This window comes from Arachis ipaensis, chromosome B05 (assembly GCF_000816755.2).
Source record: "Arachis ipaensis cultivar K30076 chromosome B05, Araip1.1, whole genome shotgun sequence".
Taxonomy (NCBI): Eukaryota; Viridiplantae; Streptophyta; class Magnoliopsida; order Fabales; family Fabaceae; genus Arachis; species Arachis ipaensis.
In genome coordinates, this window is record NC_029789.2 from 79,538,979 (window position 1) to 79,560,001 (window position 21,023).

At 35.8% G+C, this 21,023-nt stretch overlaps 1 protein-coding gene and 1 long non-coding RNA gene across 3 annotated transcripts; both read right to left on the reverse strand.

Annotated features, from left to right (window-relative positions):
• On the reverse strand, positions 5,048-5,780 carry LOC110262888. Its single transcript, XM_021103512.1, has 2 exons — positions 5,702-5,780; positions 5,048-5,428 (listed from the first exon to the last, which is right to left on the reverse strand). Exons 1-2 carry the CDS (start codon positions 5,776-5,778, stop codon positions 5,116-5,118), a joined length of 390 nt encoding a protein of 129 aa, XP_020959171.1. The 5' UTR covers positions 5,779-5,780; the 3' UTR covers positions 5,048-5,115.
• On the reverse strand, positions 12,524-15,286 carry LOC107643699. Of its 2 annotated transcripts, XR_001621016.2 has the most exons (8): positions 14,921-15,286; positions 14,431-14,523; positions 14,196-14,337; positions 13,468-13,855; positions 13,260-13,376; positions 13,098-13,178; positions 12,701-12,834; positions 12,524-12,576 (listed from the first exon to the last, which is right to left on the reverse strand). It is a non-coding gene; the product is annotated as an uncharacterized LOC107643699 (long non-coding RNA). The 2 variants fall into 2 exon arrangements; XR_002363126.1 differs by having other exon boundaries at positions 12,533-12,834.

Genomic DNA, 21,023 nt, shown 5'->3' on the forward strand with positions numbered 1-21,023 from the left:
GAAAATCCTAATTCTAGCTTGTTCTTGTGCCTTTGAGTGATGATGTGGGCTTTGCTTGCTTTGGATTTGAAGAGAGATGGGTTTGGTTGGCCTTGATTCAATTTGGTGAAGAATTGAATTTAAATAGAATTTTGGTTGAGTTTTGGCCCAAGTGCATCTCCCAGGGGATGGCTCAGTTGGAAAACCAAACTGAGCACTCCAATGCCTTGCTTGTCCAATTTTGTGCGTGCGTCCCAGCCTTGGCCGTGTCCCATTGTGCGCACAAGACTTGCTTGGTGCCTTTGGTCCATGTCAAAATGTGGGAAAAAGGGGGGAAGTAGCGCTCAGTTGGGAAAAGCAACTGAGCTCCCCTTGTGGCGCCTTGCTTTTGTCTTCAAGGTCCCAAGTTCAACTCTTGGTGGAAGAAGTTTTGTGAGCCATTTCCTTGAATTTTCTTGAGTGGGAGCCGATAAAGCTCAGTTGGGAACACTTGGTGGAAGCACTTTTGTGAGCTTTTTTTCTTGTATTTTCATGAGTGGGAGCCCGATAAAGCTCAGTTGAGAAAGTGAACTGAGCTTTATTTTGCTTTCCTTGTTTTCCTTGTGTCTCCCCCTTTGAGCCTTGGTGGAAGCATTGGCTGATTTTTTTGCTTATTTTTGGCCCTCAAAGATGCATTTCAATTATGCCTCACTTTCATTCCAAATATGAACTATTATACATCGTTGGAAAGCTCTGAATGTCAGCTTTCCAACGCAACTGAAAGCACATCAATTGGACGTCTGTAGCTCAAGTTATGGCCCTTTGAAGAAGGCATGGTCATGCTGTAAACGCCCAGATTTTAACTTAGCGAAATTTCTTGTCTCAAGCACATTTTTCTTGTACGGCAAAGCTAAGTTCACTTAGTGAACTGAGCTTTGTGTGCTGATTGTTCATACTTCCTTGATTTGGTCATGGGCCACGCTTTTAAAAGCGTGGCCTAAGGCTCCAAAGTGTGCTCCAACTTCAAAGTGTGCCCCAAAGCTATTTTTTACTCCTTTTTAGCTTATTTTGTGCTTCTTTTTCTTCTTATTTCCTACCAAATTTATAAAATTAAAAGATCAAGGAAATATACCATTTGAGCATAAAAGAATGCAATATTTAAGCACTAATTATCAATTTCTTGTATGAAAAAGCATAGAAAAACATGACATGATGACATGTCATCAAGGAGTAGAAGAAGAGATAGACGTAGAGAAAATAAACAATAATTAAAATATATTTTTGTTTTTATTTATTTACTTAAACCGAAACTAAAAATTAATTAATTAAAAAGAATTAAATTCGAAAAAAGAAAAAAAAGAGAAAAGAGAAGAGTAGATGAGTTAGTTAGGAAGTTTTGAAAAAAGAAGAGAGAGAAGATGAAGAGAATTTTTGAAAATTAAGGAAGGGAAGAGTTAAGTAGGAAGTTTTGAAAAAGAAGAGAGAGAAGATAAGCAATTAATTAAAAAGAGATTTTAAATTAAGATTTGAAATTTGAAAATTAAAATTTAAATTTTGAAAATTTAAAATTGAAAATTTAAATTTTTGAAAATTTGAATTTGGAATTTTAAATTTTGAAATTTGAATTTTAAATTTTTAAAAAAGATTTGAATTTGGAAAAGATTTAATTTTGAAAACTTAATTTTGAAAAACTGAATTTTTAATTTAGAATTTGAAATTTGAAATTTAAAATTTGAGTTTTTTGAAATTTTGAAAGTTGAAATTTAAATTTTGAAATTTGAATTTTAAATTTTTAAAAAAGATTTGAATTTGGAAAAGATTTAATTTTGAAAACTTAATTTTGAAAAACTGAATTTTTAATTTAGAATTTGAAATTTGAAATTTAAAATTTGAGTTTTTTGAAATTTTGAAAGTTGAAATTTAAATTTTGAAATGAGATAAGATAAAATTTTGAAAAAGATATGATTTTTGAAAAAGTTTAGATTTTTAAATTTGAAAAAGATTTGATTTTTGAAAACTTGACAACTAAGATATGATAAGGCAAAATTTTGAAATTAAAATCTGAATTTTATTTGTTATTTTCGAAAAAAATTGGTTAGAAATTAGTTGAAAAAGATATTTTTTTTATTTTTGAATTTTATCATGAACGAGAAAAACAAGTAAAAGACACAAGACTTAAAATTTTTAGATCTAGCACCCCTTATTTTCGAAAATTTTGAAGGGAAACACAAGGGGACACCAAACTTAAAAATTTTTAGATAAATAACAAGAAGGACTCAAGAACACTTTGAATACTAACAAAGAACACTTGGAACAAAATTTAAAGACTCAAAAAACGCAAGAACAATAAAAAGAACACCAAACTTAAAATTTTTAGCAAACTAAAATAAAATTTTTGAAAAACACAAAGAAAAATAACAAGAAAATACCAAACTTAAAAGTTAAAACAAGATTAAACAAAGAACAATTATTTTTGAAAAAAATTTAGAAAGAAGGTTTTGAAGAAAACGAAAAATAACCAAGAACATAAACAAAAAGACTTAAATAGAAAGACTTAAATAGAAAGACTTAAATAACCAAGGAAAATATTTTTGAAAAAAATTTTGGAAAGAAAGACTCAAAGAAACAACAATTACCCAAAACCTAAGCCAGTGCTGTAACTAATTGAGCAAAGAAAAAAAAATATTTTTGAAAAGTTTTTAGAATTTTTTGAAAAATTGAAGAAGAATAAAATAAAAATAAAAGACTCTAATCAAAGTTATACTCTTGCAAAAATCAAAGACTCAACAAGAATATAAACAAATACTTTAACTAATAACACAGATTAAACAAAGAAAAGAAAATAATTTTGAAAAAGTTTTAATGATTTTCGAAAATTGAGAAGAATAAGAAAATAAAAGATTCAAATAAAATAAAAACTCAATTAAAAATTATCAAGAAATAAAGTACCTAATCTAGGGAGCAAGACAATCCTTCAGTTTGTCCAAACTCAATAATCCCCAGCAACGGCGCCAAAAAATTGGTGCGCGTGCTTGCAAACCCCACACTTTTTCGTACAGCAACAGTACCAGTAAGTGCACTGGGTCGTCCAAGTAATACGAGTGAGTCAGGGTTTATCCCACGAGGATTGTGGCTTGAAGCAAGCTATGGTTGTCTTGCAGGTCTTAGTTAGGTGGAATCAGATGGAGTTGGATTATATTATGTAAACCTTGAATGATTATATGTCATAAATGCTTCGAAGGGGTAAAATAAATTGGATTAGCTATTAGGAATTATATGCTGGGAATAGAGTTGAGAGTCGGAGTTGCTTTGTCTTTCTGAATTAACTCTAGTACTACTGTCTTCTTTGCTTGTGAATGATCTTCTTCTATGGCAGCCTGTAAGTTATCAAAGCCATTGCCCGTGGTCATTGATCTCCTCTGCTACAGAATGAATGCCAGGGCCCGTGGTCATTCAATCCAATGGAAGGTGAAGCGCATAGCAGTCCATTCTCCTAGCGATCCTACTCAAAACGCCACAGACAAGGTCGAATCTTCCGGATCAGAGAACGCTGCTTCTTTGGATCCTAGCCTATACCACGAAGACCCTAATCTCCCCAGAAATCAGCTAAACTGGTGTCTCGAGAAGTCCCCAACAAAGTCGTGGATTAATCGTCTAAGAGATGTATAAACATAGCTGTTAGCTCGTGCTTTTCCTTTCGAGTATTCACACGAACCCAAGTAGATGCGGGTGTTTGTTAGGCACGTTTGTCTTAATGTGATGAACAGAGCTAATAGGTTAGATCATCCTATTCACCACGATGAAGATCGGATATACATCTTAGAGATAGATCAAACATGGATCCAAGAAGAAATAATAGTACTTTTATTAATTCATAGGACTCAACAGGGCTCCTCTCCTCAACCTAGGAGGTTTAGAAACTCATACTGAGGTGTAAAACAATGATAAACATGTATGATGAGAAAAAGTGATGTAAGTTGTTTGAATGACATGAATAAAATCCTTTACATACTAAGCTAATGACTAGTAGGGGTACAACAGTCTTTTTAGTGATAAAATCCACTTCTGGGGCCCACTTGGTGAGTGTTTGAGTTGAGCTTGATGAGATCCACGTGCTATGAGGTCTCTTGGATGTGGAACGCCAGCTAGGGAGTCATCTCTGGGCATTTGGACATTAGGCTCTGCTTCCTTGGGCACTGCACTACAAGGTTTTTGTTTATTTGTGGCAGTTTTTTTCTTATCTGTGGAGGTTTATAACCCGCCACCAAATAGTTTGTGGGGGTTTTCAAAACCCCCAAAATTTGAGGTGCCACGAGGTCTTTTGTGGGAACAAATTGATTTTTCAATTTGACACAAATTAACTATTTTGTGAGGTTTTCAAACCTCCACAAACCTTGTAGTTATTTATTTTTAATTTTAAATCATTCATTAATCTCAAGTTAAAACCCTAAACATTCATTAATCTCATCTTATTTACATATTCTCAAATTAAAAATAGAAGGAATAAAATAAAAAATATACAAAGGAAATGTCTTCTTTCATGAATCAACTTGTATCTTTTATAAGCTGCAACATCAAATTATCCATTCAAGATGCACAAAATTCAACAAGAAATAAAAGTCTGAAAGGGAACAAATGAAATGATACAAACATGCAAGCATATAGTTTTAATTCAGCAGAATAAGTAAACATATAAACTCTAAATAAAAGAAAACAGTAAAGCTAATTTTTCTGCACTAATATGTGAGTTGGAATTTAATACAATGTCAAATTCATATTCCTGCCATTGTTTTTGACTAGTCTCTATAGAGTAATATATTAAGAGACAGATGAGGGTAGGAAGAACTAGTAAACATTAATTCAACTACTCTTTTTTGGAAGTACTTGAGTTCTCATCCTCCTGCCAAGTTGCTTGCCATTGTTTGTCATAAAATGTTGTCTCCTCCCAAAGCTTCTTAAGAGTTTCGACATCCTCGTTCTTTCGGATCAGAAGAACTCCCACCACTGCTACAAACAAAAGAGTTTTGCAAACGAATCACCAGTCAAACACAGAAAAAAATCACCAATCAAACACTATTTCCTTTCTATACACACAAATGCATGCATAATAAATAAAAAGTTTAAAATGTTACCTTTGGTAAAATTTTGTACAAATTTTCATTCAAACATATCTCTTGCCAAGTTAGTAGCTACATTATCTTCAATAGCATCGCTATCTAATAAATTGGTAGCTAATTGGATGTACTCATTATTGGGGTCAAATAATTGTTCAAGTTCTTGCTCTTGATACGGCTCATTTTCGTACACTACATCTTCATTTCCTTGACCCATGTCATATATATCCCTTGGCTTGACATACACAACAATACTCCACCCTTTATTTCCCATATCATCAACATAATACACCATTTGTGCTTGAGATGCTTCAATATAAGGTTCATGTTCTTCACGCTCACCCGTGTGAATTAATCTATCGAAATTGACGCAATTGAAAATCCAATGGTCTTTTTTATAACATGTGTCCCTAGTAGTGTCAGCCCATTTGCATTTAAAAAGAACAGCAGCAAATTGTCCATGGTAGTTAAGTTCAATTATATCTTTTAACTTGCCATAATATGGCAAATTTGCTTGTCTCATATTTCTATCAGCAATACTTGCAATGCAAGGTGTGTTAGAGACTAAGAATACTCCACTATTTTGTGTCTTAAGACCAAATTCTCTACTCAAAGTTTGAAATCTATACCCATTGATGTCATAAACAGAAAATCTCCTTGCATTCATCATTGGGCCTCGTGCAAGAAACTTTATATCAGTTGACATTTCGTATGAATTATCTGGATTCACACTCTACGAAGTAAAACAAAAAGTATCAGTCAAGATTATTTAGTTGACTAATATACAATGTATACTTTATAAAGTATGAATTTTCACTTACCAATGCTTGAAACCAATCAACAAAGTCTTTATTAACTTTCTTTTCTATCTCTACAGGTGAGAGTCTTCTTCCTTTTGAAGTTCTCCTAATGTGGTCTCTAAAGGCATTGATAGATGGTTTCACACCTTCGCGATTGAAAACCACATAACGATGAGCTTGCAACTTCTCTATTTTAGTTAAATTGAAGTTTAAATGACCTCCATGTGGAGTACCTAACTTGAAGGGAGATCATAACAAAGACGACTAGGCCTGTTAAATCTAGTCTCCATGTCATCAATATACCGAGAACAAAAATTAAGAGACTCTTCAGCTAAATAACCCTCAGCAATAGAACCTTCTGGATGTGCTTTATTTCATACAAAGGACTTCAAGTGTCCCAATTCCCTACATGGATGAATTGTCAGTGTACTACAATTTCATCAAATGATTTTTATTTTAAAAAGGGAAAGCATTATTGTACCTTTCGATGGGATACATGTATTGGTAATGGACTGGCCCCCCAAATTTTACTTCCTCAACAAGATGGACTGTTAGATACACCATAACGGTGAAGAATGATGGAGGAAATAACATTTCCAAATGGCAAAGAGTAATCGAAATGCGATCTTGGAGCTTATCAAGTTCTGTACGACTTAGACTCTTACCACAAAGAATTCTAAAAATGAGCAGAAATTAATCAAAACTGAGGTAACTTGGTTTGGTAGCACATGACGGATTGCTAGTGGCAGCAACTGCTCAATCAAAATATGACAGTCATGACTTTTAAGTCCAATGATTTTTTGTTGTGCCTCATCAATACATCGAGATATATTACTTGAGTAACCATCGGGCACCCTAACATTCTTCAAAGTTGCAAGAAAGACCTTTTTAGCATCTCGTGTTAGCGAATACAAAGCAAGGTGATATTTTCCATTATCATCTGGCCAAAGATCAAGCCTTATCCCCATGTCTTGTAGATCTTTCAGGGCATTAAGATTATCTTTTGCTTTAGATTTCTCATTGAGCAAAGTATACAAAATATTATCGCATACATTTTTCTCAATGTGCATAAAGTCAAGGTTATGACGCAACAAGTTGATTTTCCAATATGGAGGTTCAAAAAAGATGCTTCTCTTTCTCCACTGCATAGTTGCCTGCCTACCTCTTTTTCCTTTCTTGTTCAACTTTTCTTTCTTCCCGAATTTAACATCAAGATTTTCTACTTGTGCCAAAATTTCGGATCCTGATAATTTAGCCGGGGGATCACATTCTTCTGTGTGTCCATCAAAACGAACTCTACTTAACCTGAATCGATGTTGTCTACCAAGAAAATGTCGATGACCTATATAACACCATTTTTTTGCTATGATTAAGATAACAAGGTTTTGCATCAAAATTACAAGTTGGGCAAGCCAAACCAGTATATGTGTTCCATCCGGAGAGCATGCTTAGGCCAGGAAAATCACTAACTATCTATATAAGAGCTGCATGAATCTTAAACATTTTATGTTTTGATGCATCATAAATTTCCATACCCTCATCCCATAATTCTTTTAACTCTTTGACAAGTGGTTTAAGATATATGTCTACATTATTTCTGGGACTATGCTTGCCAGGTATAACCATTGACAGGATAAAGGAAGTATATTTCATACACATCCAAGGAGGAAGATTATATGGAATCAGAAACACAGGCCAAATGCTATGAGTAGAACTCATTGATCTATAAGGATTGAAACCATCACTAGTAAGTCCTAAGCGAACATTTCTAGGATGGAATCCAAACTCTCTGTGTGTCAAATCAAAAGTCTTCCACGCCTCACCATCCCTTGGATGCACCATTTTGTCATTTTCTCCCTTCGTTGTTGCATGCCATAACATATGCTCTGCAGTTTTATGACACATGAACAATCTTTGCAACCTTAGTTTCAACGGAAAGTATCTCAAAACCTTGGCAGCTTGCTTTTTCTTCTTCTTCTTCTTAGAATTCCACATAGAAGCACCACAATGACTACATGTTTGTTGGATGTTGTTTGGGTCTTCATCCTTGAACAACATACAATCATTGGGGCAAGCATCTATCTTAACATAGTCAAGACTTAGTTTTTGAATTAGTTTCTTTGCTTGATCAAAAGTCGTAGGCAAATTCACACAACTAAAAGCATCCCTCACCAACTCAAGTATCATGGTAATGGCCTTGTCACTTAGTCCACACAAGACTTTAATATGATACAATTTGACTATGAATTCTAGCTTTGTGAAGTCGCTTCCTTCCTGTAGCTTTTGATTGCCTTCCTTGAGAAACTCATCAAAGTCTCTACGATTTTCTCTTGGCTCATCGTTTACAAAATCTTCCGTGCCTGAATCCTCACTGCTCTCCTGATCCATATGTATCCCGAAAGCATCATTTACCATATTATCTAGGGGATGTTCAGTTGCCAATGTCTCACGCATGACATGTGCACTTGTTGAGAATTCGGTTACTTCTTTCTCGCCATGAAAGTTCCATACAACATAATTCTTAGGGAATGGTTTGTAAAGTAAATGATCTCTAACATCTTTTCAAGCATGCCATTTGCGAAACCCACAACTTGGACATGGACATATTATCTTACTATTCTCAATTGCTCCATGTTGAAATGCAAAATCCAAGAAGTTTTCTAGACCGACTATGTATTCATCTGAGTTTCGTGGCTTAGCAATCCAAGATTTATCTATTGTTTCTAGTTAAACTTCAAGTAGAAAAAAATAATTACTAGACGTGTACTACTAAAATATATATATATATATATATATATATATATATGGGACTTCTAACATAATAAACTACAAATCTATAATAGACTTCTAACATATTTAAAACAAAACAGGATATAATTATTATCTTACCTCAACAAGCGCTTGTTGAAAAGCAATAGCAAGAAACTAGTGAGAGAAAAATTAGTACCCACTTTAATCCCAGAAACAGAAGAAACTTAAGCAAATGCATAATAAAACCAGAAATAAAATCAGTACCTAGTTCAATATTGAATTTTCCAAGCTAGAGTAACAACTAGTCCTCAAACTCAAGAATAAAAGCATCAGTTATTAAGTACAACATAACTGTGATAGATAAATAAGCATAGATATAGAACAAGAATAATGAATTAAGGGGAAAATGTATATGAGGGTGAACTCACTTTAGCTATATAGATAGAGTTGGGAGATATAAATAAAGTTGGTTTTGATTGTTATAAATAAAGTTGAGGTAATTTAAAATGATAGATAAAATTAGTAGAAACACAACTTAACGCTCTAACCACATCTAACTAGAGGAACATAGCTCATATGTAAGAGATAATGAACATCTAGTTATGAGTTACATCTAGTCTCCATTGATTCTCACTCATTTCTTAACCTATTACAAAAAATTATTATTAAGTTACAAGTTTTTTATGAATGAAGTTACAAAATTGACAAATGTCACAAATTCTCTCTTACAAATTCTTATTCTTAAATCTCAACTGCTAATCCTCTAATACCAACGTATTTGTTGTGAATAAAGGTGCATAAGTTCACAACAGATTTGTTAATAGAATTAATTTGAAATTTTATTTACACAAGGCATACACTAGTGTGGTCTACTGGCAACCCAGCCTGAAGAATGGAACGAAAAAACCCACTTGCATTCAAAGCCAAACAAATAATTAAAACTAATATTAAAACTGATATCATAATTCTTATCTTACCTCAACAAACTTTGTTCAAAAGCAATAGCAAGAAACTGGTGAAGTATAAAACTCTGCATCTGTTATTATTATCAGTGGCTATCTTCTCATATGAGATCTGCTCTAATAAATAAATACTATTAATTAATAACATCATCAACACTAACAATTAATGAAATTAAAACCATGTAAGAAGGAAACAAACAAAAAAGTAATAAGAAGAAATAAAATGATTATTTTTATCTTCACATGATTTCTTCTGTCGAAAGAATTTTGTTTGGAGTCCCTCAACAATTCCTTCAAAAAATAGTTACAATTATATCAAATAACCTAAGAACAGCAGAGCAACCAGAATAAAAGTATAATCCTAAGCACTAAATCTAAATCAGTAATGCCAAAATGGTTTCCTCTTAATCATAACACAACTCAACTTTTACCACTTGTTGGACCAAATAATTAACAAAGTAAAATCCCAAATCCTTTGTCCCATGTTGAGAGAAGAATAACAATATAGAGCTTCTAAAGAAAATAAAATTAAGTAACATTCAAACCATATGGAATAAGTTAATATACTCCATATTGTAATATTCAAACCATCATTCATTCTTTGACTTACATCCAATTTTAAACATATAAACAACACGTCTCGTAAACCCAGTCAAAATGGTATTAGTCCAAACCATGAGTTACCACACATGTGTCCAGTAACTAAAGAAAAAGGGACAACATATAATTATTATATAATAAGATTTAACAAAGAAATTATCTTATAACAGTGTATAATATAGCTTATGAAAACAAGTAGCAACTTTAAAAAAATTGCCCTGTGAACACACTGGGATAGGGATGGGACCCATGGAAGCAAAAAAGCGCGCATGCTAATATCCCAAGATCCTCAGGAAAATGTTGGTAAAGAGCAAGGCAAGATGATAAGGTAAAGGAACCTTAGAGATGGCGACTCCTTTGGCATCTTTTAGTGTCCCTGACACACATCATGAGATTGATTGAGAAACAGTTAAATGCATGTTGTTCTGACATCTATGGACATGCTTCATGTATTTTCATAAGAGAAATCATCTCAAGGGTAATATAAATAAAACCAATCATTCAATTCAAAACCTTCACTAGAGTAGTTGTAAGTTGAAGCTTTAAATTAAACAAGTGTTTATGCTCTAAATTTGTAAACATTAGGTGTAGTAGTAACTAACATAACCTCCAAAATCAGCTGAGTTAATAAGATAATTGCATTGAGACTTTGGTAAAGAAAACAAAATTAAGTAACATTCAACAAAATAACAATGATCTTCCTTGTAGAAAAAAAACCTCATGAAAAAGAATAAAATAATCGAGAAGTGATTGAAATTGAAGAAACAAATGTGGCTGGCATTCTTTCCAATTCCTGTTTGTTCGAGCAATGTAATCCTGAAATATAATAAACAACATAATCCTAAAATATATTCCATTAGAAAATAAACACTACAAGAAAACACGTCTATTGCCACACTTTTAAAGCGTGGCGAAAAGCTGAAAAAAGCGTGGCGATAGCTTTTTGCCACGCTTTTTGAGCTACCGCCACGCTTTTGAAAGGGTGACCTATGAAAGGGTGGCGGTTGCTCTATCGCCACGCTTTTTTCAGACTATTGCCACGCTTTTTGTTTGCTACGTTTTTTTACAAACGGCCACTTGTAAAAGCGTGGCTGTAGGTGGGAAATATGGCCACGCTTTTAAAGCGTGATCATATGTGGAAGGTAGGGCCACGCTTTAAAAGCATGGCAATAGAGCAGATATGGCCACGCTTTTACATGCGTGACAGTAGACGAGATATTGCCACGGTTTTAAAGTGTGGCGATAGCGAAAGATAAGACCACACTTTAAAAGCGTGGCGATAGCCTTATCAAGTTGTAAAAAAAACCACGCTTTAAAAGCGTGGCGATAGCCTTATCAAGTTGAAAAAAAATCATTTTTTTGATTTTTACCTTCATTGTTGCAAAATATAAATTTTCAATCCTTTTTTATTACCAAACCTATAAATAAAGTATGCAATTTTTATTACAAGATAAATCAAAGAATAACTAGTGACATATAGCTACAGAAGTGACATTAGCTGCCTTCACATCCAGTAATACATTAGCTGCCTTCACATCCCGATGAATAATCTTAGGATTGCATTGCTCATGAAGATATTCTAGGCCTTGGGCTGTTCCCAGAGCCACTTTTTTTCTCGTAGGCCAATCCAAAACAGCCTCCCCAGGTTTGAGTTCTTCATAAGAAAATGACCCAAGTTTTAGAAGCCAGCATAAACAACAATATACAGTTCTATTATCAATATAAATTTAAATCTGGCGGAGCAGGATACAGAATTTTTTATGCTATCTAGTGGATATTTGAAATTGGGTAAGCTTACATTATGACAGTTCTAATGATTATATAGATCAGCTTCATCTTTCTCTTTCGTGTTTTATTTCCCTAAGACTCTGTTATGATGATGATAATTATACCCCTGGAATGTTAAATAGCTATAGGAATGAAACAAAATAAAGATGCAAAATGGAGGCGACTCTTGTAAAAATATTACTCTCGCAAAGCCAATTTTATTTATAACTAGCAGGACTACTCATGTACCATATAAGTTGATGGTTAAATACCATGAAGACGATAGGCAACCTCGAAAAGTTTCCTGAGCTTGCGAATATATTCTGCCTCCTCTGTAAAGCAAAATTAGATAATAAAACTGATTAGTATAGAACAACTAAGTTTTTTTCCCTAATATTATATATTTATTTTCTAAATTTCCCAATTTCTCTATACAATATCAACTAAACCCTTAATTTTATACATTTAAAATTTTATTAGCTAATTGTTTATTAAAAAAGAAAAGTTTTGTAGCAGATCTCGCTTAATTTTAATCTAGAATAATCCTAATAAGGAGCCAATTTTATATATAGTATTGAGTTTGCTAAGGATGATGTTGATCTTTTGACCATAGTGGGACAGTTCCTGCTTATACTCTCAGAAACCAACCAAATATATATAAGCACATTATTCTACGTATTAATTAAGCAGCAAAGTTCACTATAACATTTTAACAGCATCTCCACCGAGACTTTCATAACTGGTTAACCTTTTAACAGCAATTTTTGTGCCATCGGGTAGAACTCCTTTATAAACCTTCCGAAAGCTTCCCTGTCCTAAAACATTTCTCTCACTAAAGTTGTCTGTAGCTATTTGCAGTTCTCTCCAAGCAAATCTTTTCAGCTTACCAAATTGAAAAACAGATAAAGAATTAAATTTCAGTTACTATATGGCAATACCAATAAGTTCAGCATAAACATCAAATAGTGGAAAAGGTAAAGCTCAATTGTTGTCACCAACTTGCACGCCTATCTGGCAATCCGAGAATTGATTGACTTGTATATTGTGCACAATTAAGCACTAATTATTATAAGGCCTGAAAGATCCACTGCATTTTTGAAACAAGAAAACAGAATATTGATTACATATTTATAGAAGCAAATCACCTGAAGTAACTCCTTTTCTTGAGAAGCCTTCCATTGTCGAAATTGTTCTGCCTCTTGCTTCATTTTATACTGCAATTGGACCTACAGTTTTCATAAATCTAATATCAGATACAAAGTAAAAATTTCAATAATTAAGTAGCTCGAAAAATTAAACACAAGTACCTTTTGAGCCTTGATGTACTATATTTCAGCTTGCAATTTTTTTGTAGTTTTTTCGCTCTTATCCTTTTGCTTTAGTAGCTGCACCTGGTTTTCTTGTTTCTTCTTGAGGTCTAAAATCTGATGTTCAAGATTTTAATATATAAATAACTCAGACACTATTTGACATTGGAAAAGGAAAATTACCATGAAAATAATATCGAGATATTACCTGTGCTTCCAGTGCTTTCAATTTTTGGCCATGAACATCTTGAGATTTCTGTAAACAGTATTTTGATTCCTTGTTTTCATTCTTATGTTTTTGTTTTCATAATTGTGAAAAAAAAACATAAACATAAGAAAAATACTGTTTACTGTCTTCATTTCTTATTTTCACGACTTCCTTTTTACAAAATTTTGAAAACAAGTTACACAAAAAATGTAGACAAAAAATAAACCAAACCAGAAAAAACTTTTCGTTTGTGTGCTATCTAAAAGGTATTTAAACCTAACTATGTCCAAAGATGCACTTTTCTTTTTTCCTCCTCAAGCTCCATAATTTTCTTCCCAAAGTGCTCTTTGAGTGCTTCAGTATCAATTCCAATGCGTTTCATCTTAGACTGCAAGGAAGTAAAAATGTACAGCAATTAAAACACCATAAAATGGAACACTTACTGATTTACTATTTGAGGCCCCAATATATTAGCATAAGGACAAATTAAGAAAAATAATTAGCACAGTCCAATATCACTTGTTTTTTGTTTTTAGCCTTCCAATATTAATGTTATGGAAACCGATGCTGCAAAAATCCTTTATTTTAAAGTCAATATACTATAGTGTATATAGTAGGAGCAGAAAAGACAAGCTTTATTTAAAAATTTGAAAGAAAAAAAAAGGTAATGACCGAAGAAAAAGCTTTAATTTTGAACTCTGGAGTTCAGGTTTAAGAATGGCCAATACCGTATGGTGTACGAGCTTCTCGTATATTCATTGTTCTTCAGTTACTAGATTTATTTCTAATCTATTATACATAAAGAGAATATTTAGTATACCCAGAGGAAGGCCCACTTCTTTGCATATGTCAACCAACTCCAAACATGTCCTGAAATAAAGCAAAGCATAGCCTATAGTTCAGCAAAAATAACCAAGACTCAAAAAGAAGTAAAGATTTTACAAGAGCTGCTGAGAAACATACACAGATGCCAATTCGGAAGGCTTCAATATCGCAGCACAACCAGCTGCCAGAGCAGGGGCAACCTTCCATGTAGCCATTAACAGAGGATAGTTCCTAAAACATGATATCTAGTTAGCCATCAAGATAGCAATTTTGCTAACAGAGAGAGGTAACTAGTTTAGGGATTGTAAAAAAATATAATAGCTAAAATATCAAAATTCAAAAGCTAAGATCACACAAAACAACATTCAAAATTAGGTATCCATTATCAATTAACCAAGAAGGAACTTGCGTGTTGAGCATGCGATTGACAGAGAGAACAAATCAGGGATTGAGATTCAATGGATCAAGACAGAGAGAAAGCGAACAATTATTGCAAAAACGAAACGAGAAGCGACCATTTGAAAGTGATTTAGAGGAAAATGAAAATCGAAAGGGAAAGCCCTAAAAGTAAAAATGGAAAAATCGAGAAAATAAAAAAAAATAGAAGTGTTGGAAGAAGAGATCAGACCTTTGGAATCGGAGGGGTTGGAGGAGAAGAGATCGTCGGGGAGATTGACCTTGCCGTCGCCCATGTTTGGTGGAGCTCGAAATTTAATTTGTGGAATTCGAAGGTGAACAGAGAGATCCAGAAAGAACGGACGAAGAACGAGAAAGAGAGGAAGAGTATGAAGACGAAGATGAAGATTAAGAAGATGAAGAAGATTGTGACACGATTAGGGTATGGAAGTGGTTTGGAAGGCGAAGGGCGAAGGGAATGGGAGGAGCTCTTCCAGGGGTAGCCAGGGTGAGAGCTCGATTAGGGTAGCTAGGGTGAAAGAGCATCGCCAATGGGTTGGGGACCGGGTTGGGGGCCGGGTCATTAGGTTTTTTTTGTTTAAAAACCTTTTGGCCACGTTTTGTAAGCGTGGCCGTAATGAAATCCTCTCGCCACGCTTTTAAAACGTCCCAGTTTCTCTCTATGGCCACGCTTTTGAAGCATGGCAGAAAAAAACCTTTTGGCCACGCTTTTAAAGCGTGCCAAAAGAATACTAGGATATGGCCATGCTTTGTAAGCGTGGCCATAATGAAACCCTGTCGCCACGCTTTTAAAACGTCCTTCTTTCACTCTATGGCCATGCTTTTGAAGCGTGACAGAAAAAAATGTGGCCGTTTCTCTAATAAATTGCCACCCTTCCAAAAGCGTGGCCGTTGACCCTTTTCGCCACGTTTTTGAAGCGTGGCAAGAAAAAACGTGGCCAAATCTCTATTCAATCGCCACCCCTCACAAAAGCGTGGCCATTGAAAGCGTGGCAAAAAAAAGCATGGCCATAGGGCATTTTTCTTGTAGTGAAACTAATATAACATAATTCTAATATTTTTTTTATCAATTATCACGTCTTCCCTACCTCGTTTCCAAGATCAACACAAATGAAAAATAATTAAAAAAATACAGAACAAGAGGGAGTATCAGTACGAAAGTTGCATCAGAACTGAAGAGGCGAGAATTTATTTTTAACAAAGAAGAAATATCAACAAATTAATTGGGAAGAAGAAGAAAAAGAAGTACCAGCAGCAGTTCAAAGGAGAAATTGGAGTGAGAGAAAGCAGCGTTGAAGAAGAAACTAAGTAATGAATAGATCTGAAAATGCGTTGTACCATGGCAACTACAGTAGCATCGATGGCTGAAACTGTGGCGACAACGGTGGTGGAAACTGCGGGGGCAGCAGTGGCAGCAACGACAGTATAGAGAAGAGAACTGATCTAAAAACGCTTTGACAGAAGAGGTGGCTCGATCCAGAAGCTCTCTACTGCAATGAACATGGCAGTGGTAACAGCACCGGCAATGAAAACGGCAGCAAAAACGGCGCAAAACTGGCGGTAGAAAACCTAGGGTTCCATACCCACTCTCTCATCTAACTAAACGCCTTTCATTTCGGGAATAAGGGAAAATGAGATTTGTTTCCTAAATGTTGAATTTTAATTAATTATGGGTAGGGGTTTTTAAAATTGCCATAAATAAAAAATATTGTGGAGGTTTTTAAAAACCTCCACCAAAATATTCCCTCAAATAAATATTAATCTTGTAGTGCTGGACGCCAGTTTTGGGCCTTCTAATCCGAAACAACGTACGGACTATTATACATTGTTGGAAATCTCTAGAAGTCAGCTTTCCATAGCCATTGAGAACACTCTATTTGAACTTCTGTAGCTTCAGAAAATCCCTTCCGAGTGCAAGGAGGTCAGATTTGGACAGCATCTGCAGTGTTTTCTCTGTCTCTGAATCATACTTCTGCTCCATCTCCACAAATTCAGCCAGAAAATACCTGAAAAGGTACAAAACACACACAAACTCAAAGTGGAATCCAAAAATGTAAATTTAACACTAAAACCTGTAAAACTTAATAAAAACTAAGTAAAACCTGTTAAAAACTATATGAAAACTATGCCAAAAAGCGTATAAAATATCTGTTCATCATATATTATCTATGATAACCTGTTAGTGCTTCCATAAACATAATCCACTAGTGTTAAGCCGGCCAAACTTAATACCAAAAAGTATACAATCACAGACTAACAACATTAATCAATAAACAGTCATGTGCATAAAGCTTTAATTCTTGTTATTTGAACAAGACCTACTACATGACAGACGCTTAGAGTGTGCAATTGAAGCATAGTCAGTCCATAATGTAACACCCTCACTATATAAATGTCACGCTTCTGGCTGCGCCACTCTGATAGCTCGAATATTATGACGACTCTAAATATATTTAATATTAAGATAGAAGCCTGTTAAAAACTTAAAACCGTATAACCTTTCAAAAGACTTTTTAGTTGAAAACATAGATACAAACTCGCAAACCATATACAAAACTTAACAAGAATATGTATATATATTTATAATATTGACTTACAAGCATTACATAATACAAATCATATCCCTCTTACAAAACGTGTATAGATAAAGGCGAGGGAAAAACATAATATCTAAAACAATACAATACATCATATAAATGGAAATGAAATAAACTCTTCGTGACTTCTTCTCCGATATCTTGAAAAGGAAACGCCTATAGGGAAGTGAGAACATCATCCTCGAAAGGGTACTCACTATAGGGTTACAGAATTGCTATAATAAGATACGTAAAAATAAATCTGTTTTCAGAGTACAGTGACCATTGTTCGTCTTATGTATTGTTCCAAAAACTAACGGTTTATATTCAAAAATCTGAAATCCTTTCTATTCCGAGGGTTACCTGAAACTGAAGGTCGATCTCGGATGAGATCTGTTGTGATGGCCAGAGCAGTCGTGTCTGACTTGTTGAATTTGGTGGTGCTGTTGATCCTTGATCACCAGAGGGTGCTGGTACTTGCAAGAGACTCCGATACTTAAATTAGCACGTGCTTTAGGCAGGTTTTTGTGTAGAATCAGAGTATGAGTTATACCTGGGTGTTCCAGTGTATTTATAGTAGTGTGGGGTGACCTTCCTTTGAGATAAGTTAGTTATCTTATCTTATCTTTTGTGGGTGGGTCCCCTTATCCTTGGCCAGCCGCCTTTAAGTGGGCTGTGATCTTCTGCTTTGGGCCTACTTGGGCCCTTATAGTAATTTGGCCGAGCTCTTTGGGAAGAGGTCGGTGTCAACCAATCTTACAAAGAGGTCGGTCATTTTGATCTTCATCCAGCTCGGCTCGCCTGGCTCGACTTATGGTATGAACAGTGGCCCTGCTTGAGTTCGAACTTTCCCTTGAGGTCGTGTCTTTAGACTTCGACCCCTTTGAGGAAGTCATGCTCGAGCATTTAGCTTTCGGTTGATCTCTTGTGTAACTTCTGGCAGGCTTGCTTCTGCTTGAATGCAAAGCATTTCTCTTTTTCTATTTTGATTGTAGCGCGCATTGTGCTTCCTTGGGAACGTGCGAGGGTTTTAGAAACTCATTAAATTTCCCTTTGTCATTTCTTCTTTTGCCTCTTTTGTATTTCATTTTGAAATTAAAGAATCACTTTCAGTTTCTTCCTCCCTTTCTCTTCGTTCTTTGCTTGTTGTTTGCTAGGCACTTCGTTCTTCTGACTTCTTCTTGTAATCACGCCCCCAAGCCTTCTATCTTCTTTACTCGAGAGTGTTTCGTTGGTGCAGATTCGATCGTTGCTTCTGTCTGATCCTTCCCTCGTGCTTATTTTTCTCTTCCTCTACAGGTTGGTATTCTCCTTCCTTTTTACGTTTCGATAGTCGTCTTTATGTATGGCTTCACTGTTGCATGTTTGCAAAGTTTTGATTTTTACTGAGTTTGTCTTTGAGAAGCGTGATCCTTTTGCAGAAAGATTGTGTCTTTGTTTTCGATCGACGTTGTGGTTTTTCTACTGCTCCTGTTTTACTAAAATGTGCACCTTTGAGGTTTCTGTTGCCTATCGGTAGTTTTGCTTATATTGGGGAATGTATGAGGGAATGCTGGTATTTTAAGTTGAGCTTTTTGCGTGTTTGAAAGGTCTGAGGTTGGTTAGTGTTCCAATTCCAAATTTTGCGTCTTTTCCTTTTTTGGATTCTCTTTCTGTTATTGCCTCCAAAGGGTGCCCCTGGGATTTGCTGAATACTCCTTGTTTCTGTAGACCATGGGGTGCCCTTTTTGTTGCCCCGCCTCTATGTTGATTGGCTGTTCCTTCTTTGTTGATTTCGTCCGAGTTTTTTAGTAGTGACCCTTGTTATCTTCCTTCGCTGTAGGTGTAGTTGCCATATGTCTTCCCGAAAAAATATTGTTGAGATGTCTACCAAGATCCCCGTGGAAATGGCCGACTGGCTAGACTCTATAGTCCTTATGTGCGTTACTGTGGCCGATCCGGAATACTGTGAGACACTTAGGAGATTCCACAGGATTTGTAGCAATAGGAACGATGAAAAGAACTATGAACTGTTATCGCCTGATCCTGAGGATAGGGTTAGTTTCTCTCCCTTGACTCAGGGAGAACGACCTTTCTTTTATGCTTATGATTACTTTTTTAGTCAGCTGAATATCACTATCCCTTTTACTAATTTCGAGACCGACCTCTTATGGACCTGCAACGTGGCCCCTTCTCAACTTCATCCGAACTCTTCGGGTTTCATAAAGATCTTTCAGTTGTTGTGTCAGGAATTGGGTGTTCGACCTACTATACCTCTCTTTCTCTATTTGTTTGTTTTGACCAAACCTGGAGTAGCCAAGAAAAAGGCTTCTTGGATCTCTTTTCGAGCTACCCAGGGAAAAAAGGTGTTTGAAATGTTTGATGAGTCCTTCCGTGATTTCAAGAACTATTACTTCAAGGTCCGAGCTGCTGGGGATGCTCGGCCCTTCTTTCTAGATAAGAATAATGAACCCACCTTTCCTTTGTGGTGGCAAAAAGATACAGTAAATACTAAGTATTCTTGGGAGAGCCTGGACGAAGTTGAACAGGCTTTTGTGATTGTTTTGGAGGAGCACTGGGGGAAACCTCCTCATTTAGATACCAAGAGGTTTCTGGGGGATCCTTCCATTCTTCGTGCTGAGCTGAGTAGCGTCCGACTTCTTTTCTGATATCTTTTCCTCTGTTTTTTGCCGACTTGTCCTTTCCTTTATTTTTAACTTGTTTTTCTGGTGTCTTTTTCAGAGATGGTGAAGTCTAGTGACTCTATGAAGGCCTTTCGCAGGGCCAAGAAGGCGACGGCTGTACAAAATATATCGGCCAAGACTGCAGAGGGAGGGTCTTCTCAAGTGCTTCCAAAATAGCCGACTTCTGTTGCTTCTAGGCCGAGGAAGATCATTCCGACTCCTTGGGTCCGGAAGATTCCTTCTGACCCTATTCAGCCAACTTCCGGTGCTGCCTCCTCTCCTACTGCTACTGGTCCTCCCCTAAAGCGTCAAAAAACTATTGGTACTTATGATCTGAATAGCCAGGAGTTTGACGGCGTGGGTTTTACCGCCGAGGTGATATCCCCTTTTGGTAAAGTTCCCTTGGATGATGTCTCTATTCTTCGCCATCTGGATTTTATTACTAGTAATAGTATTCGGATGGCCAACCTTAGGGCGGCCTTATTTCGTGTTGTCCGGGATTCTCTGGTTCATGCAACTAAGGACTTTATGGAGGACGCCAAGTCAGAATTCGACAGGATTAAGGGCTTGAAGGATGAACTCGATGCCAGGGTGGCAAAGCTGGAGCTGGATGTGGAGAGGGAGAAGTCCCGGGATACTGCAGCTGAGGCAACTACAAATTTGGCTGCAGAAACGGCAAAAAATTACAAGGAGAGCTACACCCGTACCTATAGCGAGTTGCTGGAAATTAATGAGAGGCTTGAATCTACTCAGGCTGACTATGCTGAGCTCCAGGGTCATCTGGTGGGTAGTGTGACTGATGCATATGAGAATTTGAAGGCCTAGGTCCGAGTTCTTGCCCCCGAGCTTGACTTCACTTTATTCAGTTTGGATAATGTAGTGGAGGACGGCAAGATCGTGTCTGCCCCAGATGACGAGGAAGAGAGTCCTCCTCTTGTGCCACCAGGGAAAGCTGCAGCCACTTCAGCCTCTTCCGTCCCTTCAGAAGTCAACCAACCAGAGTCTGATCCTGATGTGCAAATTATGAATAGGCCGGATGGAACTGTTGATGCCGTCCCGATCGCGACCATTCCTC

What these genes read in the sequence shown, in the direction of transcription:
- LOC110262888 (XM_021103512.1), bottom strand. Translation starts at nt 5,778, where the DNA reads ATGTCAACTGATATAAAGTTTCTTGCACGAGGCCCAATGATGAATGCA. An exon ending in TCTGTTTATGACATCAATGG is followed by an intron (nt 5,429 to 5,701) that starts GTATAGATTTCA and finishes CAATTTCGATAG; the next exon opens with ATTAATTCACACGGGTGAGC.